The 25,962-nt window shown below is 45.0% G+C and overlaps 1 protein-coding gene across 7 annotated transcripts in view; it reads left to right on the top strand.

Moving 5' to 3' along the window:
* The window catches only part of LOC144608148 (calmodulin-binding transcription activator 1-like), an 863,868-nt gene that overhangs the window by 793,779 nt on the left and 44,127 nt on the right, over positions 1-25,962 (top strand). For all 7 annotated transcript variants that reach the window (XM_078425569.1, XM_078425567.1, XM_078425568.1 and 4 more), the window contains 5 exons: positions 17,425-17,573; positions 18,596-18,786; positions 20,628-20,706; positions 22,236-22,554; positions 25,053-25,591. In XM_078425569.1, coding sequence (XP_078281695.1) covers positions 17,425-17,573; positions 18,596-18,786; positions 20,628-20,706; positions 22,236-22,554; positions 25,053-25,591 — 1,277 coding nt within the window. The remainder of the gene's footprint in view (positions 1-17,424; positions 17,574-18,595; positions 18,787-20,627; positions 20,707-22,235; positions 22,555-25,052; positions 25,592-25,962) is intronic.

Raw genomic sequence — 25,962 nt, 5'->3', positions numbered from 1 at the left:
AGCGTGCTACATTGCATTAAAGTTGAATGGAAACAGATGGGAATGTTTTGAATGGGAATGCGAGGTTGACCAATTTCTAATTTGGATTTATTTCCACAATGAGTTGCTGCACTCCAGGCCTCCAATCATCCACTCTCTCCAAGCTGCAAGTCATTGAAATCTTCATTGTCGATACCCTAAGTGACACTTTAAACCAAATTACCCTTTAGTCATAGAGTTATACTGCCAGGAAACAGACCCTTTGTCCCAACTTGCCCGAGTTTGGCCCGTATCCCTCTGAACGTTCCTATCCATGTACCTGTCCAAATGCCTTTTAATGCCACAGTGCCTGCCTCAACGACCTCCTCTGGCAACACATACCAGATACCCACTACCCTCTGTGTGAAAAAGTTGCCCCTCAAGTTTCTATTCAATCTTTCCCATCCCACAAACTTGTATCCTCTTGTTCTGGATTCCCCTACTCTGAGTAAAAGACTTTGTGCATTCACCCTATCTATCCCCCTCATGATTTCATGCACCTCTATAAGATCATCCCTCAGCCTCCTGCACTGCAAGGAATAAAGTCCTAGCTTGCCCTTAACAGCTCAGGCCCTCAAGTCTTGGCAACACCCTCGTAAATGGCAACATCCTGAATGAGCTGGTGTGGCTGGCATGCCGGCAAGTCCTACTTCCTTGACACTTCTATGCTTGCACAATGATTAAGTTTAATCGTTTTCATTCTTATGTACAACCTTCTTTGCTGTCTTTCTCCTCCAATTTTTTGTAACTTTTGATAGCTGGAGTAACTCAGCGGGACAGGCAGCATCTCTGGAGAGAAGGAATGGGTGACGTTTCGGGTCGAGACCCTTCTTCACACTGAGGCTTTTTGTAAATTTTGCCTGCCCTCAATCCTCTGCGTCTCTCACCCCTTAAACACACTCCTTAATAACTACTCACCATTTACGCACCATCTCCTCCCTATTCAATCCACTTTGCTGGAAGAGCAGTGTTTTTTATAGGCGGTGCACAGAGAATGCATTGACAAGAGCCCAACTACATTTCTACACTCCTTTAGTACTGCTTCTTTTGACAGTTTTAAGCCCGCGCCCTTACTGACCAAGGGCATTAGACCTGAAGATAATTCCATCTAATTCCTCAGCTGCCATTGCCTAAGGCAAATCTTCACAGTGAACAGTAGAACTCTGGGCAATGTTGTAGAACAGAGCGACCTTGGAGTACAAGTACATAGTTCTCTGGAAGTAGATAGGTGGACAGGGTGCTGCAAGAAAACGTTTGAGACACTGGCCCTCATCAGTAAGTGCATTGAGAGTAGAAGTTGAGATGTTCTGCTGCAGTTACACAAGATGTTGGTAAGGCTGCTCTTGGAGTTTTTGTCAACTAAAGGAAAGATGTCGTTAAGCTGGAAAGAGTGCAGAAAAGATTTATGAAGATGTTATCAGGACTCAAGAGACTGAGATTTTAGGGACCAGTTGGGCAGGATAGGACTTTATCTCTTCGAACATTGAAGACCGAGGGGTGGTCTAAAAGAGATGTATAAAATAAATGAATGAATTAATTAATACTTTATTGTCACATGTGACAAGTCACAGTGAAATTCTTTGCTTGCATACCCAATGTGTGCAAATAGTCGCCACATAAAGGGCGCTCATGAGGGGGGTATCTGGGTGAATGCACAGTTATTTTTCTAGGTTTAAGGAATCAAGAACAGGAGGGCATAGGTTTAAGGTGAGAGGGGAAAGATTTAAAAGGAACCTGAGGGGCAACTTGTTCACACAGAGGGTGATGGGTGGACGGAATGATCTGCCAAAGGAGGTAGTTGAGGCAGATTCCGTAACAACATTTAAAAGACATTTGGACAGATCCATGGATAGGAAAGTTTAGAGGGATATGGGTCAAACGCAGGCAAATGAGACTAGCTTAGATGGGCCATTCTGGTTGGCATATAGGAGTAGGGTGGAAGGCTCTGTTACTGTGCTTTAGGACTTTAGCAAAGACAGTGGATGCAGGCAAACCCGTGACACCATGTTCCTGCTAAACCTCTCCCATCCCACTGCCCTCCACCCCGTGCACCTCACTGGCCCCGGTCTTCCCCAACCCCACCCCACTGCCCCCCTCATCCTCCCCCACCCTCATCCCACTGCCCCTCCCCCACTGCCCCCTCCCCCACTGTCCCTCACCCTCCTCTCCCCACCCTACTGCCCCCCTCCCTCATCCCACTGTCCCCACCTCGCCCTCCCCTCTGTCTCCCCCTCCCCTCTGTCCCTTCATCCACCTCCACTATCGCGCTCTGGGGAAACACCAAACAGTGGGATCAATTGGACAACTTTGGGACACCACCAGCACAGACGCGAAGAGCCAAACGGCCTCTTGCACTTCTTCATTCAAAGTCTCCCGACATTTTCCGCCCCCATGCAAATCTGTCCTTGGGTTTCTCGGGCTTGGAGCAGGATAGTTTCCCCCCGTGGATCTCTCTCCCTCCCTCTCTGTGTTACCTCTCCCTCCTCCGAGCTGCGCCTTAAAACCCAAGTTACTCTTTGGCAAACTTCACTTCTGCTCGTGTCAACATCTTACGTGTGGGTGGGTTCGGTTCAAACTTTCTTTGAGCAATCCAGCCGGGCGTTTTGCTCACTTTGAAAGCCCTGTTCGGTGAAAGTTGTTGTCGAGAGGTCGCAGCCTTGTCAAGCCGGCTTGCTGGGAGTGAGTGAGTGAGTGTGCGGTGAAATAAGTGCCCCTGGTTTGCAACTCTTGTCCCATCACGCAGCAAATCCTCCACCGCTTAACGCTGGGTCCCAGTGGCTTGGAGAGAGAGACAGACTCTGACTGAGCGAATGGTGCAATGTGGACAGCTAGCTAGCTCTTATTCTGACACACACCCTGGACCCAGCCTGCGGCTTCATCCAGCCCTTGTGCCTATTTTAATCCCTCGCAGTCAGTGTGTGTGTGTGTGTGAGTGTGTGTGATGTAGTAAGAGTATAGACGCCTGCCTTGATTTGTCATAATGCAGGGATGATCGTTCTGCGGCATTGCAGGTACAGGAAAGGACAAAAGAAGAAGACGAAAGAGAGAGAGCGACTGGATTTGTGTCGGGGCTCCTTGTGAAAACCCCACCTGTCAAATAATCGCTCGCCAGGGGAGGGGAGGATAGGGGAGGGAGGGAGGGAGTGGTCTCATCGCCCTGCAGTCTGTCAAGCCTGTAATTCTCTGGGAATATTGAGACCCCTTTGGGATTGAGAGGGAGGGAGGGAGTGAGTGGAGGTGGACTGTCAAATGAACCTGCTTGTCGATTAAGCAAAGTGGCAGGACTTTGTATGGGGTAAGGGGGGGGGGGGCTCAAGGTCTGGCGCACGCAAAGTGGGACAACTGTTTACCTCCAACACGTGTGAGTTGGCGGAGAGAGAGGGCACTGGCTCCTGCTTCTTGCTGTGAGGCAATAACTGCTGGCTTTTAAAAACAAAAACAAAAAGGGGGATAAAGGAGACTCGGGAGACTTCATGTCCTGAGCGTGAAATTGCACGGCAGAGAGGTCCCGATGGCAGGCGAAATGCAAGGTATTGAAATCCTCCATCTGTGCGTGCCCTTGTGTTTATTTGTGTGTGCTTTCTCTCACTGTGTGTGTTGCCTGGCAAGTATTTGTGTGTGTGTGTGTGTGTGTGTGAGTGAGGGGGGGGGAGAGAGAGAGAGAGAGAGAGAGAGAGAGAGAGAGAGAGAGAGAGAGAGAGAGGCAGAGAGTGAGAATTGCTTCTCGTTTACTAGGTGATTGTTTCATTGAGCAGTCCTGCCTGGCGCTCTTTGTCTTAAGTTATTTTCTTGACCAGTTTGTTGTTTCCATCGAAGGACCCTTCAAACGAGTCAGGTGCCACAATAACAATCAGCGTGGAGCGAGAATGCATTTAGCGATTGTTCCTTTTTGAAGATGTGAAAAGCTAAAAAAATATTCTCTTGCAAAGATTTTTTTTAAATGGATTGCTCCAATAGTTTTGCTGTAATATTCAGCTCACAAGTGCCGAAGCGTAGTTCTGTTGTGTGACCTGAAGTGAACAGTCAGTAAGCATTTGGAGTCTTTGTTCTCAAAGTATTGTTCACTGGTCTCACTGGTTTTGTGAAGGCGTGCAAAGGGAACATCAAAACCGAGTTACTTTAGTTGTTCAAAGTGTTTGGAGAAAGACCCCTAGCTAAACATGAGCACAAACATCTCAGCAGACAGTCCATAGAAACATGGAAACATAGAAAATGGGTGCAGGAGGAGGCCATTCGGCCCTTCGAGCCAGCACCGCCATTCATTGTGATCATGGCTGATCATCCAGGATGGGGTTGGAGAGGCTAGATGCGGGAAGATTGTTCCCGATGTTGGGGAAGTCCAGAACCAGGGGTCACTGCTTAAGGATAAGGGGGAAATCTTTTAGGACCGAGATGAGAAAACATTTCTTCACACAGAGAGTGGTGAGTCTGTGGAATTCTCTGCCACAGAAGGTAGTTGAGGCCAGTTCATTGGCTATATTTAAGAGGGAGTTAGATGTGGCCCTTGTGGCTAAAGGGATCAGGGGGTATGGAGAGAAGGCAGGTGCAGGTTACTGAGCTGGATGATCAGCCATGATCATATTGAATGGCGGTGCAGGCTCGAAGGGCCGAATGGCCTACTCCTGCACCTATTTTCTATGTTTCTATCCACAATCAGTAACCTGTGCCCAGCTTCTCCCCATATCTGCTGATTCCAGTCCAGTACAGGACCGAGGGAATGCTGTGTTGCCTAAGGTGTTGCCTTTTAGATGAGGCTTTGAAACTGGTCTTCGTCTGCCCTTGCAGGTAGGTGGAACAATTCCCATAGGATTACTTTAGGAAGCAGTTCTTCCAGTGTTTGTGTCTCAAGCTATAAAACACGCGATCTGAGTACAGTTTTTCGGTTGTTGCTGAGCACAGTGTGGTTTTCACACTTGCAGCATTTACGAAAATGACCAACTTCAGGAAAATACTTCACGACATGTGAAGTGCTTTGGCTCACCCAGAGATTGTATGTTGCACAATAAAAATTGAAGACATCCTTATTCCATCACTTACGAAGCCATATGCTATGCTCGAGTATGTTATATATATAATTGCCGAGATTTCCTGTTTGAGGCAGGATCTTTGTGGGATCAGTTTTTTTCGGTTTAGTTTATTGTCCCGTGTACCGAGATACAGTGAAAAGCATTTGCTGTACGCACACCAGTCGGCAGAAAGACAATACATGATTACAATCAAGCAATTTACAGTGTATAGATGCATGATCAGGGCATAGTGCAAGGTAAAGCCAGCAAAGTCCGATCATGGATAGTCCGAGGGTCATCAAAGAGGTAGAAAGTCGTTCAGCTCTGCTCTCTGGTTGTGGTGGAATGATTCAGTTGTCTTAACTACATTCCTGTCTTTGCCAGGAAAGTTGTTTACTAACTTCAGTTTCGGTTGCAGAAGTGCCACAGTAACTTGTGTATGTGGAGAGAATATAACACATGGTCTCCACCTGGTGACTCTCATCCCCCATTATCCTGACAACAAACAAGCCCTAAGTTCTGCAGGAAGGAACTGCAGGTGCTGGTTTAAACTGAAGGTAAATACAAAAAGCTGGAGTAATTCAGCATTTCAGACAGCATCTCTGGAGAAAAGGAATAGGTGATGTTTTGGGTCGAGGCTCTTCTGAAGAAAAGCTGGAGTAGCTCAGCGGGTCAGACAGCATCTCTGGAGAAAAGTTTCTTCTGAAGAAAGGTTTCGACCCAAAACATCACCTATTCCTTTTCTCCAGAGATGCTGTCTGACCTGCTGAGTTACTCCAGCTTTTTGTGTCTAACTAACGTCCCAAATTCTACCTTTTTTAGAACGTAGGCTGGAACATAATTTATCAGGGGCAAACTCCAGAATAGTAAATAGCAATAGGTATTTATATATAAACTATTTTAAACACATGTAACCATGTTGCAACTGAGTTTCCAATGAATTACAGAGAATTTCACAGAAACAGATCTTTGGTCCCAGTTATTTAACATTGGTGTTTCTACACTCCACACTGTCAGTGTATTTCATTCCATCTCTTCAATATTACCCACTTTTGTTGCCCTCACATTCCTTGAAACACCTGTTTCATTTGATCTGAACAAGGGTGATCAAAATGAAGATACTGCGGAATCTGGGAGAGAACCCAAACTCGCTGGACACACTCCCTGGTTCAGTGTAGATTCAGGATAAGGTTCCCGCTGTAGTTGCCGACAGATATCCCCAGGGTTGGTGCAGCATGGATTAGACAGAGAGCAAGGCTCCCTCTCACATGTCCCTTCAAACACCCACAGGTTAAGAATAAAGCATCTCAAAGAAAAGAGTGGCACAGGTTAGATGCAGTTATAACACAGGTGAGAGCACTGCTCCTTCCATCCTGGAAGAATCCTGTGCCTTGACTGACATTTACTTTTACTCTTTGAACTGTGTAAACCTACGTTATTTGGCGCAAGATCAAACTGGGTATTGTCATAATTTATTTCTTTAAATCTAAATTCACTACTTTTTTCAACATGCATGTATTAAAATGACTAAGAGTATGAGGTTAATTGAATTTCAAAAGTCAAAAAGAGTGAATCACATGTTTTTCCCCCAGGCACAGTCCAAGGTTTGTTATTTAGATCAGTTTAGAGATACAACGCGGAAATCGGCCCCTCGGCCCACCGAGTCCGCGCCGACCAGCAATCCCGTCTCACCAGCACTAACCTACACACTAGGGGCAATTTACAATTTCTATCGAAGCCACTTAGCCTACGAAGCTGTACGTCTTAGGAGTGTGGGAAACCGGAGCTCCCGGAGAAAACCCACGCAGGTCACGGGGAGAACGTTCTAACTCCATACAGACAGTATCCGTAGTCAGGATCGAACCCGGATCCCAGGTGCTGCAACACAGCAACTCTACAGCTGCGCCACCGTGCCAATTCTATTCTGTTACTGACCGAAAGTTTTGTTAAAACAGTGACAATCGGGTAGCTGAGGGTGAACTGCAGAGGCCTGCCACACATTAGTATCACCACAATTGTTCCCTTTATTTCTGTGACACCAGTGCTTGCTGGTACACTTTGTGCCTTTAGACCCTTATTGCAGTGAAACTGAGGGTTGCATAACGTTTGGAACTGAAAGACCAATATACACATGTTGGGTGAGCAGAGTTGAAGTTCAGGAGTATTATTATTAATCATAACAAGCAGATTTATGTGATGGGTCATTGGTTTATAAAGAGTTTGCCAAATCTTTTGTAAAATATCCTTGACGTGGTGCAGAACATAAATTGCTATTTTTGCCTCTCAAAAACGTTCAAATTTGAAAACTGAAGTTTGCCAATCCAAGGGCAATACTGAAGGCACTGTCTGATTCTTTGTAGGGCACTTAACATGAAAACAGAGATTTCCAATACTATCCACACTGCAGGTTGATAAATTAGTGACATGTTTTAATACAGGAGCCGTAATAATTTTTCAAGGGACAAAATATGAATAAAAAACGTTAGTGATAAATTGTTTTGGACGGGAAAAGAAAGTAACAAAACAGATTGGCTGCAATTTAAGAAAGATGATCAGGATCCATTTCTGAATGAAACATGCTGGGAATTTGAACACACAGAACTCAATAATGCCAGAACTACTAACTAATTCAGTTTTAATTCAGAATAATGTTCTGAACCATGTGATGTGCACTTTGCCATGACCAAATCTTTATGCAACAAAATCCTTATGAAGTAATCCTTTTTAATCAGGAAAAATCTGCTTTCCATTCTAGTAGCGGAATTTTGATATGTTACTACGGCATAGTGGACAATTCCGATATATGATTCCTGGTCTATAATAGGTTGATGCATTTCCATAGATAGACACAAAATGCCGCAGTGATTTAGCGGGACAGACAGCATCTCTGGAGAGAAGGAATGGGTGACGTTTCGGGTCTCGAGTTGTTCACTTCGCCTCAGTAACATATCAAGTTTCAGCCACTAGTGTGGAAAGTAGATTTTTCCTAATTTAAAAGAAAGGATTACATCATAAGGATTTTGTTGCTCTAAGATTTGGTCACACTGGCCGAACCCAAGATGGAAATGCATCATGTGTAGAAAAGAACTACAGATGCTGGTTTAAATCGAAGATAGACACAAAATGCTGGAGTAACTTAGTGGGACAGGCAGCATCTCTGGAGAGAAGGAATGGTTATCCCGCTGAGTTACTCCAGCATTTTGTGTCTATCTTCGATTTAAACCAGCAACTGCAGTTCTTTTCTACACATGATGCATTTCCATCTTGGGTTCGGTCAGTGTAATTTATTTGGCTGTGGTTTGCTAAATAAAGATTGGAGTAATATCAGCCTTTTTGTTATCCCTGTGCAGTAGCATGTGCTTATAAATTTGTGCATGTGTTTATGAATGTGTTGCCCTTGCACTTGAGCTTTCAAGTGTGCCTGCATATGTGTGTTTGTGGGTACAGGTGATAGGCCACAAAGCAGTGGTCTCAACAGAAACAAATAATTTCAATTAATGGAGCTGGCAACATGCCTTAGAATGACAGGTGCGAGCTGTGGATGGGCATCACATATCTCCAACAAAAAGTGGGGCAACACACTGTCAAAGTGAGCAGCCAGGGCAGTTATCAGTGTGGTCCCTCCAGGTCAAAAGTGATAGGAGTAGATTTAGGCCATTCAGCCCATCAAGTCTACTCCGCCATTCAATCATGGCTGATCTATCTCTCCCTCCTAACCGCATTCTCCTGCTTTCTCTCCATAACCTCTGACACCTGCACTAATCAAAAAATCTATCTATCGCTGCCTTAAAAATATTCACTGACTTGGCCTCTACAGCCTTCTGTGGCAAAGAATTCCACAGATTCACCACCCTTTGACTAAAGAAATTTCTCCTCATCGGCACGGTGGCGCAGCGGTAGAGTTGCTGCCTTACAGTAAATGCAGCGCCAGAGACTCAGGTTCGATCCTGACTACGGGCGCTGTCTGTACGGAGTTTGTACGTTCTCCCCGTGACCTGCGTGGGTTTTCTCCGAGATCTTCGGTTTCCTCCCACACTCCAAAGACGTACAGGTATGTAGGTTAATTGACTGGGTAAATGTAAAAATTGTCCCTAGTTTGTGTAGGATAGTTTTAATGTGCGGGGATCGCTGGGCGGCGCGGACTCGGTGGGCCGAAGGGCCTGTTTCCGCCCTGTATCTCTAAATCTAAAATCTAAATCTCCTTCCTAAAAGAATGTCCTTTAATTCTACGGCTATGACCTCTAGTCCAAGACTCCCCCACTAGTGGGAACATCATCCAAGCCTTTCGGTACTTTTCAATGAGGTCCCCCCCTCACTCGTCTAAATTCCAACAAGTACAGGCCCAGTGTCGACAAACGCTCATCATAGGTTAACCTACCATTTTCCCAAACTCATAAAGAAAGGAAAAACCTTAAAAGTGACAAAGACAATCCTTGAATTTTCCTGGCCTGCTTCTTAGTGTTATCCTGCCAGGTGACTTTATGATCGGTTTTCCATGGCTCTATGGTACTTTATTGTCACATGTACCCAGGTACAGTTTAGTAAAAATCTTAATATCCATAGGCACAATCACACTTAAGTACAAGACAATACGAATATTACTGAGACAGTACCCTAGAGAGTCGCCACATTTCTGGCGTCATCTTGTATAATTCAAGTCCAAAGTTGTAAAAAATGTGAGATCTTAACTTGGCCATAAAGGCCCGTGGTCCTGACAGCGGCATGGGATGGAGTTGCTTGGTCGGCCTGGCCAGCTGATGTTCCTGGTGTCCACCACTGCTGCTCCACAGCTCTGTGCCGCTGCAGGCTGCGTCCCATCTGCGTGCTTGACCAAATAGGGTGGTGTCTCATCTACTTGAGCCCCAGGCTCCTGCAGGGCCTTCAGTGGCTCAACTCCCAACGCCTTGATTTGGACACGTGACAGCCACCGCCTCATCACTGACCACAAGGGCACCTCCCGCAGCTGACCGCAGTGCACCCAGGGCGCCTTCAAGTGCACAGGAGGTTAGATCCCAGCCCACTTACCAGCACCCTTATCTTCCTGTGCCACCTGTTTCCCTGCTGCCATCTTATGTTTAGATATTGTGAATAAAAGCATTGCGTTTCAGTGGATCAATTCTAGATCCCCATTCACTCATAATTTTGATCAATAGATCCTTCAATTCTCACCTTTTCTCATATTAATCAAGTCTGTGGTATCCATTACTGCTAATAGCCCAAGCAACTTTCTACTATCTTTCCTCTCAAAAGTTCAATGCCTTCCTTCTGCCTTTGGGATCCCACATTCTTGTTTTGTGCAGGACAACTGTTACCTGTCAGTTTGGTAATGAATGAAGGCAGTTTTAAATAGGTTTTAAAGAAATTCAATCCTACATTACGTTGCTTAACAACAGACCTAGCAACTGAGCACTGAAAGCAACAAAGAGGAACTAGAGAATGGGATGTGTTTGGATCATTATTTTCTTACTTGCCATTAGAACGTGGCGTTTTCTCCTTCAGGCCTGGAACATTGGCAGACAAAATGTAATTGTTAAACCATAGCATTCAGTGCCATTTTCCTCAGCACACAAAAATGCTTTCCAGTTTCTCCCTGCTTTATTTTTCATATACTATTTGAAATGTACTTTAGAGAGATGTTTTTTAGTTTAGTTTAGCATGGAAACAGGCCCTTCGGCCCACCGAGTCCTCACCGACCAGCGATCCCTGCACATTAGCACTATCCCACACACACTAGGGACAATTTTACATTTACACCAAGCCAATTAACCTACAAACCTGTACTTCTTTGGAGCGTGGGAGGAAACCAAAGATCTCGGAGAAAGCCCACACAGGTCACGGGGAGAACGTACAAACTCCATACAGACTGCACCCGTAGTCGGGATTGAACCCAGATCTCTGGCACTGTAAGGGCACAACTCTACCGCTTCGCTGCCCTGTCACCCTCGTGACAATACTCCAACCTCCCTCCAGTCTCCATTCTCCTTACCTGCTTGAAAGTGAAAAACTAGTTGGGGTTTGGCTCCAAAGACTACTTCACTGTAGGAGGCTGCTGTGGCAGTGCGATTAGAGGGACACCATTTTATCACATGCCCTCAATGAGATGAGAAACATCTTGCATACATTCATTTGGTGCATTTAAACCACAGAACCTCGCGTAGATACCAGACTCTATCAGTGACGGCACACTTGCCTTGACTCTGAGGGTGAGATTCGTGAGGTATGAGATTACAGCCCTTCAACCATGGCCACATGATCAGATTGTTGCTGCTGATCTCATGCGGCAGAGTACAAAATCGGCACAGCAATTTTTACATTATGTCAGTAATTGCACTTCAAGAATATTCCCTCCCATCTCCCTGGAGTTCTCTAGACTACTTACCTGATTTAAAGTTCAGGTTTGGGTCCAAAGCCAGCTTCATTGTAAAGGCAGCCTATGGTGTGGTTAGAGGGGCATAATCTTATCACGTGCCTTAATATGTAAGAAACACTTTACACACATTCATTTGGTGCAGATAACTAAACCACACTAACATCTTGAGTTGATGCCAGATTGCACAGTTCCCCATGACTTCAGAAACTGGGCTTCTTGAGGTACGAGAACACAATCCTGTAACCAGTCACTGATGTCCACGTCAGATCCTCAAAATAAATAATGAATTACACCCACTCCTCTTCACCGCTCCTCTGGCCTTCTCCTTTATAGATGACGAGTTTCTGTACACAATCTACATATAGCACTTTTTTAGACAGTACACTCTAAATCTTTGTAACCAACTGAGTAAAAACATGCAAGTTTTGCTCATCTCTCTTCCTCAATAAATATATTTGTCAATAAATATAGCTTATGTTCCCTGATTAGTAGCTCCTCTGTTAGTTTAACTGGTTAATTTGTGTTTTTTTTAACCATCTCCTTGTAATTTTGCATCATCTCTACTTAACCTCGTAATCTTTACTCAACCTGTTTCCAGTTAAATAATTTCACAGTAAAAACCACAGCATGGAAGACACAATCGTAATAAGGTCCTTCTAGGAATTTGAAGAGCTATAAAGCCACCTGCTCTTCCCTAGCCCGAGGCAAGGGCAGGGAAGAGCAGTTCATAGCCTCGTGAGAGAGAATGAAAATATATTGGAACAGTGATGTGAGAGGAGAGAGCAGTAAGAGGGAGAAAATGTGCGGAGAAACAAAAGGAAGAAAACTTGTGGGCAGAACAGAACGTCGTTTATGTGGCAAAAAAGGGGCAGCCAAAGAGAAGGTGTGGAAGAGTAGCAATGATATAGATAAAATATAGCACTGTGCCACCGTCTGTGTCTGTGGTGCTCTCCCCAAAAATGTTTTTTCTCATTGATAGGAATTAACTATTAGGGTGAAGCTACTTGATAAGTATATCTGAAGCAAGTTCATTTAAGTGGTCACACTTATTGACGCTTCCAGTGTTCAGTTGTACGGTCAGACAATAGACAATAGGTGCAGGAGGAGGCCATTCGGCCCTTCGAGCCAGCACCGCCATTCAATGTGATCATGGCTGATCATTCTCAATCAGTACCCCGTTCCTGCCTTCTCCCTGACTCCGCTATCCTTAAGAGCTCTATCTCGCTCTCTCTTGAATGCATTCAGAGAATTGGCCTCCACTGCCTTCTGAGGCAGAGAATTAGAATTAGTCAGGGAGTTAGACTTATAGTTACAGGACACATAAACAGACACTTCAGCCCAACTCGCCCATGCCAACCAAGATGTCCATCTGAGCTAGTCCCCTTTGCCAGCATTTGGGCCAAATACCTCTAAGCATCTGCTATCCGTGTACCTAGATAAATATATTTTCCATGTCATCATTGTACTAGCCTTGACAGCTTCCTCTGGGAGCTCGTTCCGTACACCCACAGTGGGAAAAGTTGTCTCAAGGTCCCTTTTAGTTATTTTCCCTCTGACTTTAAATGTATGCTTTCTAGTTTTACCATGGGGAAAAAAACTGTGACCATCCACCTTATCTGCACCCTTCATAATTTTATATTTCTGTATTGGGTCCGCCTTTACCTCCTACAGTCCAGTAAACAAGATCCTAGACTATCCAACCTCCCCTTACAATCCAAGCCCTCCTGTCCAGGTAACAACTACGTGAATCTTTTCTGTACACTTTCCAGCGTAGTGACATCCTTAATGTCATCTGGGGACGCAACTGATGATGAATTGTTACAATAACCAGAATCAAAAATGGACAAGAAATTTTAACAATGGAGACTACCTTCAGCTCATTGAGAAACTCAAACTCCGGTCTCGCTGTCAATTTGAAACATCTTCCACCTATAATTATCTGGGGCAGTGTGACTGAGATTTCATTGCACAAAATCTTTATAAATCACTTGGTGCAAGGGCAAAACACAAAATGATAGATATCAAGGTGTGTATTACAGGCTGGGTTGTAATTAAAGTGTTTGGACATTTTATGCATTGAATAACATTTACCCAAGAGAGAGTTGGTATCTAATTGGAATTGCAAATGATTCATATTGTAGAACTGCAAATATATGGAAATGATTACAATCCATTAATGAAGATAGTCCTGTAAATCAAATCTTAATTAAACTTCAGCCTGTAACTCATTCCTTGATGATCATAGTTCATTAATGTAAACTGTTCCTAGTGCCGAGATTGGATTTCAGGCTGTAATCCATTCGTTGTCCTTTCGTGTTCGCTCTTTGCATTTTGATTCGAGAGTCGAGGTATATATAAGTACATATTGAGTTAATATAATGATGTCAAGTTAGTTAAATGCTCTGCAGTGAACATTGTGAGTTCTGGTAAACAGAGGAGAGACCATGAAATTATCAGCATTGCAGCGCCCTGCATTGCAGACAAGCAGAACAACAGCTTGTCAGCTCCACATTAAAAATTCAACCCATGTTAAGCAAGCCTCATCCTCCCCTTGACATTTCTCAGTGTATCACAATTTAACATTTATTGTTTGGCCAAACTGTTCTCATGCACCTTACTTCTTCCTTGTTGCTTTCATCCAGCCTGATTTCTCTGGAACGTACATTCACTCATCAGATTGACCCAGATTCCAGAGATTCCAAGATACTCTTGTTAGTATTACTGACACTCCAGGATTGCTTCAATTCTCCAGGTTAACCTGAGCACAACTGACAGAAACTAAACCCAGGAGAAAAATTATTGGCACATAAAAAAATGTTTCTTTTTCATTTTCTTCCCTGAAAACATTTTTTTTAAAGATCAGAGGCGTGAAAGGGAAAATGACTTTTGGATCGGTCTGGGTAGTTAGTTGTGTAATGACACATTCGGGAATATATCCAGCCCGAGCTGGCAACCCACGGGCAAAGTGAGGAAAAAACCAGGACTAATTGGGATCAGCAAAAGATGACCTCAGTCAAGGATGTTCCCTGACAGGCCAATTGTTGGCTGAGACAGTGTGAGTGTTAGAGGGGTACGTCATTGCGAACTGTGGAACTACTTAACCGACAGTGGGGTGGGGGTGGGGTGGGGGGGGGGGGGGGGGGAGGGAGGTGAAATTGGAGAAATCAACGTTCATACCGCTAGGCTGCAAGCTGCCCAAGTGAAATATGAGGTGCTATTCCTCCAACTTGCATGTGGCTTTACTCTGGTAATGGAGGAGGCCAAGCACAGAAAGGTCAGTATGGGAAGGGAAATTAAAGTAGTTAGCAACTGGGAGATCTAGTAACACAATGCTCCAAGTACAGTGTCACCAGTGTCTTGTACAACCACAATATAACATCCCAACTTCTATACTCAATACTCTGACTGATGTGCTAGATATCACACGTCTAGATCTGCAATCTACAATACAATACAATACAATACAATACAATATATCTTTATTGTCATTGTACAGGGGTAACATGTGCGATAAGGAGAATGTTATAGGGTTAGCAGCTGTGGTTGGGTGGTTCTTCATAGGTAGGAAAAAGGGGCACTGAGGGAATTATTTGTTGTTCTGATCCTGATTTTGATTGATAGGGAAAGATTTTCAGTTCCGTTCAGTTTAGTTTATTGTCACATGTACCGAGGTATGGTGAAAAGCTTTTGCTGTGTGCTAACCAGTCAGCAGAAAGACAAAACATGGCAACACCGATATTTTACTTTTGTGAGAACTGTGTTGATTTTCCCATATTTTGCCTCACCCTTGTTCTCTCCCTCTCCTCTTCAGAAAGGTTCTTGATCAGGGTCGGATGTAGAGCGGCCTCTGCCTCCCCATCTATCCCTTTGTCCCTCCATCTATCAAAGGGGGCCTCTATATGACTCTGAGCCAATCTACTCACCCTCTCACAGCAACACCTTGTGGCAGGATTGTCTCCAGGAATTAAAGGATGGTCTTCCGGGCATTGTTTGTGCAATGCGTGCGAAATGGTGCGGAGAATGGAGACGTTCACAAGCTCTGTCAAGGGTGTAGGAACTTGACCGCTGCGGATCAACTCAACCAAACCTCCTGGGCTTGGGCAATTAGACCTGGCACCAGCCTGCACTGGTGCTGTGCCAACCGGGTGGAGTGCAGCAGAAGCACCATTTGCTGATGTGCACGTATCCATCAGGGGGAGGGGCAGAGCAGTAGCAGCACTTCAACCTGATGCCACTTAGCATTCATTGATCCAGGGAGGAACTCGTAGAGGGTGATGGTCCCGTGACTGCACCGTAAACCTTTATCTCATCCAGATACTTGACAGGAGTGTGAATCGCTCAATGATGCCAATTGACATTTGTACATCTTTTACAAGGTCCAGATTGCTTAATTTGTATTGATTGAATGTGCTAACTGCTGAATTAGTGCCATTGTTGTGATGTGGGAAATACAGAACCTATTGTACACAACAAACATTCCCACCAGCAATGTGATTATGACCAGAAAGTTATTGATTTTTGCTCTGTGACAATGATGGGCCAGTGATCCAGAGAAGACCCCCCCTCACAGATTTTCTTTGGAGACTAACATGGGGCCGTTTACATTCATTATTTCTGGCAGTCAGGATTTCAGAGAGTGCGGCATTCTCTCAAATCCGTAATGGAGTGTCAACCTAAATTATAAACTCAAGAATCTAAATTATAAACTCAATATTCAAGGAGCGTGAACCTTCTGACGAGCTCACCCTCGCCACAGTTGCTATCTAACCTGTAAAATGGTTCTGGGATATTCTGTCGGTGCTTCAGAATTCCAGCACTGCTGCATAATCTAATGGCTAGAGACAAGAATACCACCTTTTGAGCCAGGACATGCTATCTATGATAACAAGAGGCTTAAAATCGTGAGTGAAAATCTGGAATTGAAGGTGACAGTTCAAGCAAATCCCTTGTAAATCTACAGGTACACAGAGAGGAAGGGAGGCAGGGGATTTTGCATAGCACTATTTGCACTGAAAATAACGTTCATAAGTGATAGGAGCAAAATTAGGCCATTCGGCCCATCAAGTCTACTCCGTCATTCAATCATGGCTGACCTATCTCTCCCTCGCAACCTCATTCTCCGGCCTTCTCCCCATATCCCTGACACCCGTCCTAATCAAGAATCTATCTTTCTCTGCAGTAAAAATATCCATTGACTTGGCCTCCGTAGTCTTCTGTGGCAATGAATTCCACAGATTTACCACCCTCTGAAAGAAAAAAGTTAGACTAAAGGATAAGAAATTAAAGAATGAGGAAAACCCTCCCTTGTAGCTATCTTGCGATTAAAAATTAACAACCTCCATTCTAAGACCTCTCTTCCGTCTTAGATTGTGCTTAGTTTTTGACACACAAAAATACATGAAATTTTCTTCCCCCAGTTAACCCCAACCATGGCCTCCGATCTGGGAATTGGTGACATTTAAGTCAAGTCAAGTCAAGTCAAGTTTATTTGTCACATACACATACACGATGTGCAGTGAAATGAAAGTGTCAATGCCTGCGGATTGTGCACAAAAAAGAATTACAGTTACAGCATATAAATAAAGTTATAAAGTTATTGCCCAGGCTTCCCCATAGAGGTTGATGGTGACAACGGAGTGCCTTGTGAGATCATGTCTGAAGCCATTTAAGAGTCAACCACATTACAGTGTGTTTGGTGTTACATATGGGCTTAGATCCATAAAAGATGGAATGGTTCTTTCCAATTAGTGAACTTGAATTTTTCCAAATTATCCGACAAAGCATGGTGGCATTAACCTGGTTTAAATGTAATCAAATATATCAACTGGCAATTGGCTATAATAAGATTTAAACTATTGTATCGGGAATTTTGCCCACGTTTTTTGATTCCTAGTCCAGTACGCCTTTATGTCACCGTACTCTGAAAGTGTCAATTATTTCCTAGATCAGTAATCCCGATCCCTGGATGACTCCCGGGAACATTGTGAGAACTACAGTCGTGGAATTGTATCTCCTCTTTTCATTTTCCAGACAACCAATTCAGGATGTCCATCTTGGAGCGCCTGGAGCAGATGGAAAGGCGGATGTCGGAGATGGGATCTCACCAGCACCACCAGCAGACTGGAGGGGGAGGATTGGGAGGAGGAAATGGAGGAGGGGGTGGCAACAATCAGGCACAGGTATGGTACTTTGTAAAATCATTGCACGCTGAAACCAACGGGATAGCCATTGCTATGTGTGAAACGCACAATCCATTTGCACAGTGCAAGTTCACGGACAATCAGATAACGACCATTAAAGTTTAGATGTTAATCTAGGGATAAGTGCATCCATGAAACAATGAGAAGTCCACTGCTTGATTGAAAGATATAACATAATAACACACATTCATCCGTAATAGAAGAAGATTTCTGAAAGTTTTTTTGTACAGCAAAATTAGACACTGAGCACAGCAAAGCTTGATCAAATGAGTAAATAAATCTAAAGCAATTGAGATACTTGGGAAAGGAGGTACAGAGCTTTGTACCAAGTCAATTGAAGGCATAAGTGCCAAGATAGAGTCGTGGGAATTAAGACCATCCACTGGCCAGAAATGGAGGAGTGATGAAATCTTGAAGAAATGTGGAGCTGGAAAAGAGAGGGGGAGGCAAGGAACTTAAAAACAAGGATAGACACGAAATGCTGGGGTAACTCAGCGGGTCAGGCAGCATCTCGGGAGAGAAGGAATGGGTGACATTTCGGATCGAGACCCTTCTTCAGACTGAAAACGAGGATAATCATTTTATAAACCTAAGCTCTTTTGAACCAGATGCCAAGTGCAGGTCAGAAAACACAGGGGTGATAAGTGAATAAGACATGGTGCGCGTTAGAATGCAGACAGCACAATATTAGGTGAGTTCAGGTTTGTGAAGGAGGTTTGGCCAGTTGCGGTGTCTAGCCTAGGGGTGACTGATGGCGAGCAGAGATCTCAGTAGCTGGTGAGCTGAGGCAGAGGAGGTGTCTGGTAATACTGCAGAGATGGAAGGAGGCATTCTCGCCTATGGGGTACGCTTGCTTTTAAAATCTCATCTCAAGAAGTTTGCAAAGAGTCTGGATGGCCTGTTGATGGCACTGCATGTAAGTCATTGTTGTCCATTTGAGCCTCGTGCAGAGGCATCTGATAGGACTGATGCAACTTTGTGTTCGTTGCCTGGTTGTGCAGTGTGCGTCTAGAGTGGCCAGCTGTTCCTTTGAGAGCCGCGTGGTGTTGGTTTGTGAGAAGATGATGAGTCGCGCCTGCTGGGTTAAATCCAAGCACCTCATTCATTCCAAGACCTTCCGGGGAATGACCCTCCTGCACCTGGCGGCGGCCCAGGGCTACGCTACGTTGATCCAGACCCTCATCAAATGGCGGTGAGTATTGTCCAAGATCAAGAACTCTCACGTGAAGGGAACAAGACTTGCATGATCTTGTGTTGGGTTAAGGCTGTGTTTCTGTTTTGGTTCGTTGTCACGGGCATGTTTACCTCTTGACGAGTTGGCTTGGCTACAACAGGGGCTGTTCAGGAACTATAGCGGGACCTTTGTTCCATTTTATAAAACCTACTGTTTTGCCAACTGGCAATGCGGCAGTGCACATAATGTCCAGATAAAGGGGCTTGTACCAGGAAGTCAGTGCGGCACCCAGTTTACAGCCTGTAGTTACAACAGGAAAATGTAAGCAGGGAAAGTTGACCTGGACAGGTTCTCAATTTGATTTCACTTTTTAATCTGTTACGGGGTTTCGATGACGATGAGAAAAGGAAGGCTGGCAGGTTTGTATCTTCGGCAGTGAATTCACGATGCCAATTTAAAACACAACCCTAAGTCAGCATCCCTTCCAAGCTGGGTGTGTAAAGGCTGAAACTTGTGAGTGGTGGGCTGGCGGAGGTGGGTGGTGGTGGTAACGCCAGGGGTTCCACAACTTCAGAGTTGCTCCTTGGGCAGTAGCACAGAGGTGGGATTAGTTTGTCAAGAGTGAGAATGGAGAGAATTTGCCGCGGTAAATAAAAAAACCCACAGGGAGGGGTGCAGACAACGGCTATTAACATTAGCACCACTAAAATGTCTCCAACAAGAGTTACTCTCCATCAGTAGTAACTCGTGACCAAGACGTCCTCTGATCCAGCCACATCCAGTATAAACTATAGATAGACACAAAAAGCTGGAGTGACTCAGTGGAACAGGCAGCACTGACCCTTCTAAGGGTCTTGACCCGAAACGTCACTCATTCTTTATCTAAGGAGATGCTGCCTGTCCCGCTGAGTTGTTCCAGTTTTTTATGTCTTCAGTTTAAGCCAGCATCTGCAGTTCCTTCCTACACATACAGTATAAACTATTGCTGAAAAAGCGAATGACTCTCTTCCTGAAACTCAAAAGCTTTCTCAGTATCGGTGGTGGATTACTGTTCACCTGCCTGAATGACTTTCAGTGAACACAAATTAATTTCACTGTACCTTGGGCACATACAACACATAAGTACCATACCCTCCCGAGTGCCTGCAGCTCCAACAACTCATAAGAAGCTCCATACCACTCTTGCCAAAGCAACACAATCCCCTGTCCTAAACATTCATTCTCTACACCACCTCTTCACGGTGATTGCCATTGCTTGTACCAGCTACTCTGACAGTACCGTCCCATCTCACACCACCATCACTAAGAAGGCTAAAGGATAGCAAGTGTATGGAAATACCACTCCCTGTCGGCTCCCCTCCGAGGCTCAGCCCATCGTGACTTTGAAATGTAGCGCCTGTTCTTCATTATCACTGGGTCAAAATCCTGACACTCCCTTGCCAACAACACTGTGGGAGTACCTTCACCAAAGACTCTGCAGCAGTTTAACCTGTTCACTGCCAAGTTTTCTTTTTCACTGTTGGCCATGACCCGAGAACACTCAGGGGTGGCACTGAACTGGTTAAGAAACACTTTCCAGGTAATTCAGGGATCGCTGGCTTTACCAGTGATTTTTTTAGATGCGTAGTAATTGGCAAATAAAGAAACGGAGAGACATGGGCACAGAGGAGGAGAACACAGTTGATGCTGAGAAACTGATGTGAAAGAGGCAAGGCAATCAGATGGCAGGCTTTTTCGTTTCCTGCACTGAGGGAGATGTTGAGGAAATGATCCAACAAATGAATCCTTCGACCGTCCCCCCCCCCCCTCCAGCACATTGCAAACTGCTTCATGAGCAGGCAGTATTTATCCTTCCACAGCACAAAGCACGCAGATAGTATTGACCTAGAGTTGGAGGTGGATCCGCTGAATGTCGATCATTTCTCCTGCACGCCTCTGGTAAGTGAAGTCCCAACTCTGTTTAGAGAATGTTTACAAAAGCATTCTGCAAACTGTAACGATGGTTCGCTGTGCACCAGGGCTTCTTCTGTGAACAGGTTTTGAATTTTGGCTTTGAGTATTGGCTTCCAATCCAGCAAGCCTTGATGTTAAAATTCTCAATTATTTTCTAATCTTGCCACGGTCTCGCCCTTTCTTTTCATTCCACCAGCCCAGCCATCCACACAGACCAATGCATCCTCCAATTCAGCCCTTGTAAAATTGCTCTCCCATAAAGGTTTGCAATTGCATCCCTAAACCTCTCTACCTCTGCCTCCTTTTTTGAGATGCTCATTAGCACCTTCCCCTTTCAGTTTTTGGTCATCTGTCCTAATCTCTACCTGTGTGACAGTCGCTATTTTTCTTGACAACAGTCTGGTTAAGCACCATGGGACTTTTTTTACTATATCAAAGGTACTATATAAAAGCATTGCTGTTGTTCCCCTTACATGGTGCAGAGGCTCCTCCCGACAATGGCTCCTGGATCTGTGTCGCTTACTGGCCACATACCAAATACGTTCATCAGTTCATAGTTCATAAGTGATAGGAGCAGATTTTGACCATTCGGCCCATCAAGTCTACACCGCCATTCAATCATGGCTGATCTATCCCTCCCTCCTAACCCCATTCTCCTTCCTTCTCCCCATAACCTCTGACACCCAAAATGCCAACCTGCTTGGAAACATTGGAAATGCAACATCGAGCTTGGGGAAGTCGGGGCAGAGATAGATTTGTCCCATTATAGGCTGCACTTTCAGCAGCTGGTAATAATACTTCAGCACCTGGTAGTAATACAATAGACAATAGGTTCAGGAGTAGGCCATTCGGCCCTTTGAGCCAGCACCACCATTCAATGTGATCATGGCTAATCATTCTCAATCAGTACCCCGTTCCTGCCTTCTCCCCATACCCCCTGACTCCGCTATCCTTAAGAGCTCTATCCAGCTCTCTCTTGAATGCATTCAGAGAATTGGCCTCCACTGCCTTCTGAAGCAGAGAATTCCACAGATTTACAACTCTCTGACTGAAAAAGTTTTTCCTCATCTCCGTTTTAAATGGCCTACCCCTTATTCTTGAACTGTGGCCCGTGGTTCTGGACTCCCCCAACATTGGGAACATGTTTCCTGCCTCTAACGTGTCCAACTCCTTAATAATCTTATATGTTTCAATAAGATCCCCTCTCATCCTTCTAAATTCCAGTGTATGCAAGCCTAGTCGCTCCAGTCTTTCAACATACGACAGTCCCGCCATTCTGGGAATTAACCTAGATGCTACACTGTGAAATACCTTCATGTTGTGTGGGGTCTGGGCTCTGCAAGGAAAGGAAGAGCTTGCATTTCCTTTCAGTTTTGCCACATCGGACAGGGATGCTTTAACCTGTGAAACACTGGAAGAAACAGTGTTACAAATTAAAACCATCCTTATTTTTCATTGTTCGGTCTGCAAGAATGAATGTCAAATAACGTGTTCCCTTGGTGCCCTTTAACCAGATGTGGGCGTGTGCTTTGGGGCACACTGAGGCAGCAGTCGTACTGTACAAGTGGGACAATCGAGCCCTCTCCATCCCGGACTCACTGGGTCGTTTGCCTCTGACAATCGCCCGCTCCAGGGGGCACGTGAAGCTGGCAGAGTACCTGGAAGAACTTCAGAGGGAGGACGAATCGCAGATCGCCGGCCTTCCCCAAACCCCTGGGATGGTTTGCTCCCCCTCTGAAAAATCAGGGAGTGACGGCTGGATCGGACAGTGGAATAATGGCAGCAACAGCAGTCAGGAGTATCAGAAGAGTGTCAGCGCATCGCCCACTACAGGTGCAGTGACTCACCCCTTCACACCTTCAACAATCACTATTTTGCGTGTGTGTGTGGTCTCTGTCCCAGCCAATTTTGTGGCAATCAAACTCTGAATATGTTCAATCTGGGCAATGGTACAACTCTATTTTCAGCTCCCTGTGTGAGCAACAGATGATCCTTGGTGCGATCAGCATACATGAGATGCAAAACAAACCTCTTTCAACAGCGTTTCATCAAAGATTTCAATGCCAGGTTTAGCTAGGGAGCAAAGCTTATTCTCCTCACCACGATGATGATACTTTATGTTCACTTGTATCCAACTAGGTGCAGTGAAATTTGGAAGGGCACAGATCCATCTTTTCTGGCCCTCAAACACTTCCAATTGAGACACGGTTGAGATACAGTGAAGTCCCGGCTGTATTACCCATTCTATAATGTAGATATGGAATAAAGGTTTGTTTATGGTCGAAACTATTCCAAATCGAGAGTAGGATGGATATTTTTACTGAGACAGTGTACAGGATTGGGAACACCTTGTTTCCATCGCAGTTCCCTGTGTTCTAGGGTGACTGATGAGACCAAAGTGGGACCTGCAGACACTGCCACCGATGGGGCAGGCAGTGCCCTGTGAGGTAAGTGGGTTGGTCGCACAGTAGGTGGTGCACTAACTCCACTGTTAACACTGGGCTTTCACTTGAAAACGGTCACGGTGGTGCAACGGTAGAGTTACTGCCTTACAGTGAATGCAGCGCCGGAGACCTGGGTTCAATCCCGACTACGGGCGCCGTCTGTACGGAGTTTCTACGTTCTCCCCGTGACCTGCGTGGGTTTTCTCCGAGATCTTCGGTTTCCTCCCACACTCCAAAGATGTACAGGTTGGTAGGTTAATTGGCTTTGTAAATGTAAAAACTGTCACTAGTGGGTGTAGGATAGTGTTAATGTGCGGGGATCACTGGTCGGCGCGGACCCGGTGGGCCGAAGGGCCTGTTTCCGCACTGTATCTCTAAACTAAGCTAAACTAAAACTAAACCTGAAGTTCTCAGCGCCATTCTGAATGCTCCTCCTTCAGTTTGACTAAACCTGGGCAGGGATCTCACGAGTCAGTCGAGATGTTACTTTATTTTAAAGGCGGCTTTGACAGCATCTTTGAATTATTTCCTCTATCTACCTGGAAATCTCTTACCGGGCCATTAATTAGAGTGCTTACTTTGGCAGTCTGTGGTTGAGTATGCAAATGACCTGGTCTGCTTATCAAAGCTAACTAAATATAATTAGAGCCTTAAAATTACAAAAAAACTACAGATTCCAGAAACCTAAACTAAAAACTGAAAATGCTGGAAACATTCAGCAGGTCAGGCAGCATCCATGGAGAGAGAAAGAGAGGTAAGAGAGCTTTCGTCAAAAGGGTGCCTGATCTGCTGAGTGGTTTCAGCATTTTCTGGTTTAATTATATTTAGAACCCCTTTGCTGAGGGTATTGGCCTGGGAAAGGTTGCTGATATTGGTAACCTTATCCTGCCAGGGGTTTGGAGGGTTTTGCTGAGCCTGACTTTGTGTCTCAGTCTCTTAAGAGTGATTTCTTCCTCCACTGATGTTGTCAAGTTGGAAAGGGAACATCGAAGATTTACGAGGATATTGCCAGGACCCGAGGGTCTGAGCTACAGGGAGAGGTTGAGCAGGCTTAATTGGGCGAGCAATAACTGCTTGATATGCCAGTTAATCTTTTGAAAATGTTTTTAGAAAGTATGTGAGCAGCCATTTTGAAAGGCATGACAGGAACTCCAATAGTTAGGAGCATGGTGGAACCGCTGGAGAGGTCCGATGGTCTGTTCGTTCATTTCCATAAGTTCTGTTTGCTGAATGACTTGTGGTGTGGTTTTTCCTCTTTTCACTATCCACTGGGCAGGCGATGTATCCCACATGCTCCACAAAGGCAGACACATCTTCTAAATTCTTTAAGTGCAGTGATTTATTGGTATTGGTTAATTATTACCACATGCATACCGATATGTGAAAAAAAACTTGTTTGCGTGCTATTCAGTCAAATGAGTACAATCGAGCCACACGCACGTACAACAGCAAGTGAAAAATAACCAGAGTGCAAATTATTGTGCTGTGGAGTTGTAGCTACACAGAAAGTACCAAAGAAGAAAAAGTGCAAGGTCAGCAATGAGGCAGGTTGGGAGATAGGGGCTACACCCATAGCTTCTGGGAGGTTCATTCAGTAGTTTGATAACAGCAGGAAAGAAACTGTTCCTGATTCTGGTGGTACGTACTTTCAAGAGACTCACTGATAAATTTCAAAAAGGACATTGGTAAATGCACGGAGGATCAACTCGTGGGGAGAAAAGCTGGAAGCCGGGACTTATTGCGTTACTTGCTGCTGTGGCCTCACTGTCAGAATGGTCTCTCCCTATGTTGCATGCTTCTGTGATTCTGTGTGAAACTCATTGGAGATGTGTCCAAGAGATGTGATTATAGAGGTGTTCAAACACAAACTTGCTTTCCCTGTATTAGATCTCAGACGGCCAAGGTCGGAATCTCTCCAGTACCGTGGGAATGACAACCAGCGAGATCTTCCAGCTTCCAAGAAGCACAAGCTAAACACAGAGCACTTCCACGCCAGGCCAGACAAATCATCACCCCCTCCACTCAATCTTGAGCAGAAGATCCCCACCAAGCTGAACTCCAGCCCGAAACAATCAAGCCCTGAGGCGGTCGAATGCGAAATGGAGAGGAAGAGTCCCAGGGAAGCCTCCCACCATACCTCAGAATTCTCTTTGCCACTAGCCACCGGATGCCGGAATGTCGGCAACCAGTCGATTCCAAAATGGAGCCAGAAGGAGATTTACGTCAGTGTAGCAGCACAGACTTCAACAGGGCAGCCCGCGGTGATTAGGAAGGTGCCGGGTCTCAGTGCCAGTTCCATTGCTCACAGGATACAACAGAAGCAAGACATCAGTGTTCTAATGTTATCGGAGAGAGAGATGATGGATGCAGAACTGTTATCATACAAGGAGAACGAGGAGTGCCTCCAACATATGGATGATTTGCAGGTGGGAGCTGCAGGAGTAATCATTTTCTAATGTGGTGGTCATAAGAACCATTGATGATGAAAACAGAAAATGTTTATCCGATTCATCCTTCATTTTCCTTGCCTTATCTTTTCTCTGGGAGGTACAGACACTTGTTATTGATTGCAGTAGCCTAGCCACAAGGGGCTGATTCTCACGAACAAACTGACACAGAGTGTTGACAGATTATGTTGAAGGGACCAATGTTTTGTTTCCTAGTCTCTGCCAAGTCTGCACTTGTTGGAGCACAATTGCTGGTTGCAGTTGCTGAGCCCAGGAAAGGTGGGCCGGTGGGGTTGGTGTGTGGGTGGGAACTACACTATTGCCAACAGTCCCACGTCCAGTGAGCAATG

This window comes from Rhinoraja longicauda, chromosome 30 (assembly GCF_053455715.1).
Source record: "Rhinoraja longicauda isolate Sanriku21f chromosome 30, sRhiLon1.1, whole genome shotgun sequence".
NCBI lineage: Eukaryota > Metazoa > Chordata > Chondrichthyes > Rajiformes > Arhynchobatidae > Rhinoraja > Rhinoraja longicauda.
Note: the sequence above shows the minus strand (reverse complement) of the source record. Positions and strands in the feature narration are given on the sequence as shown.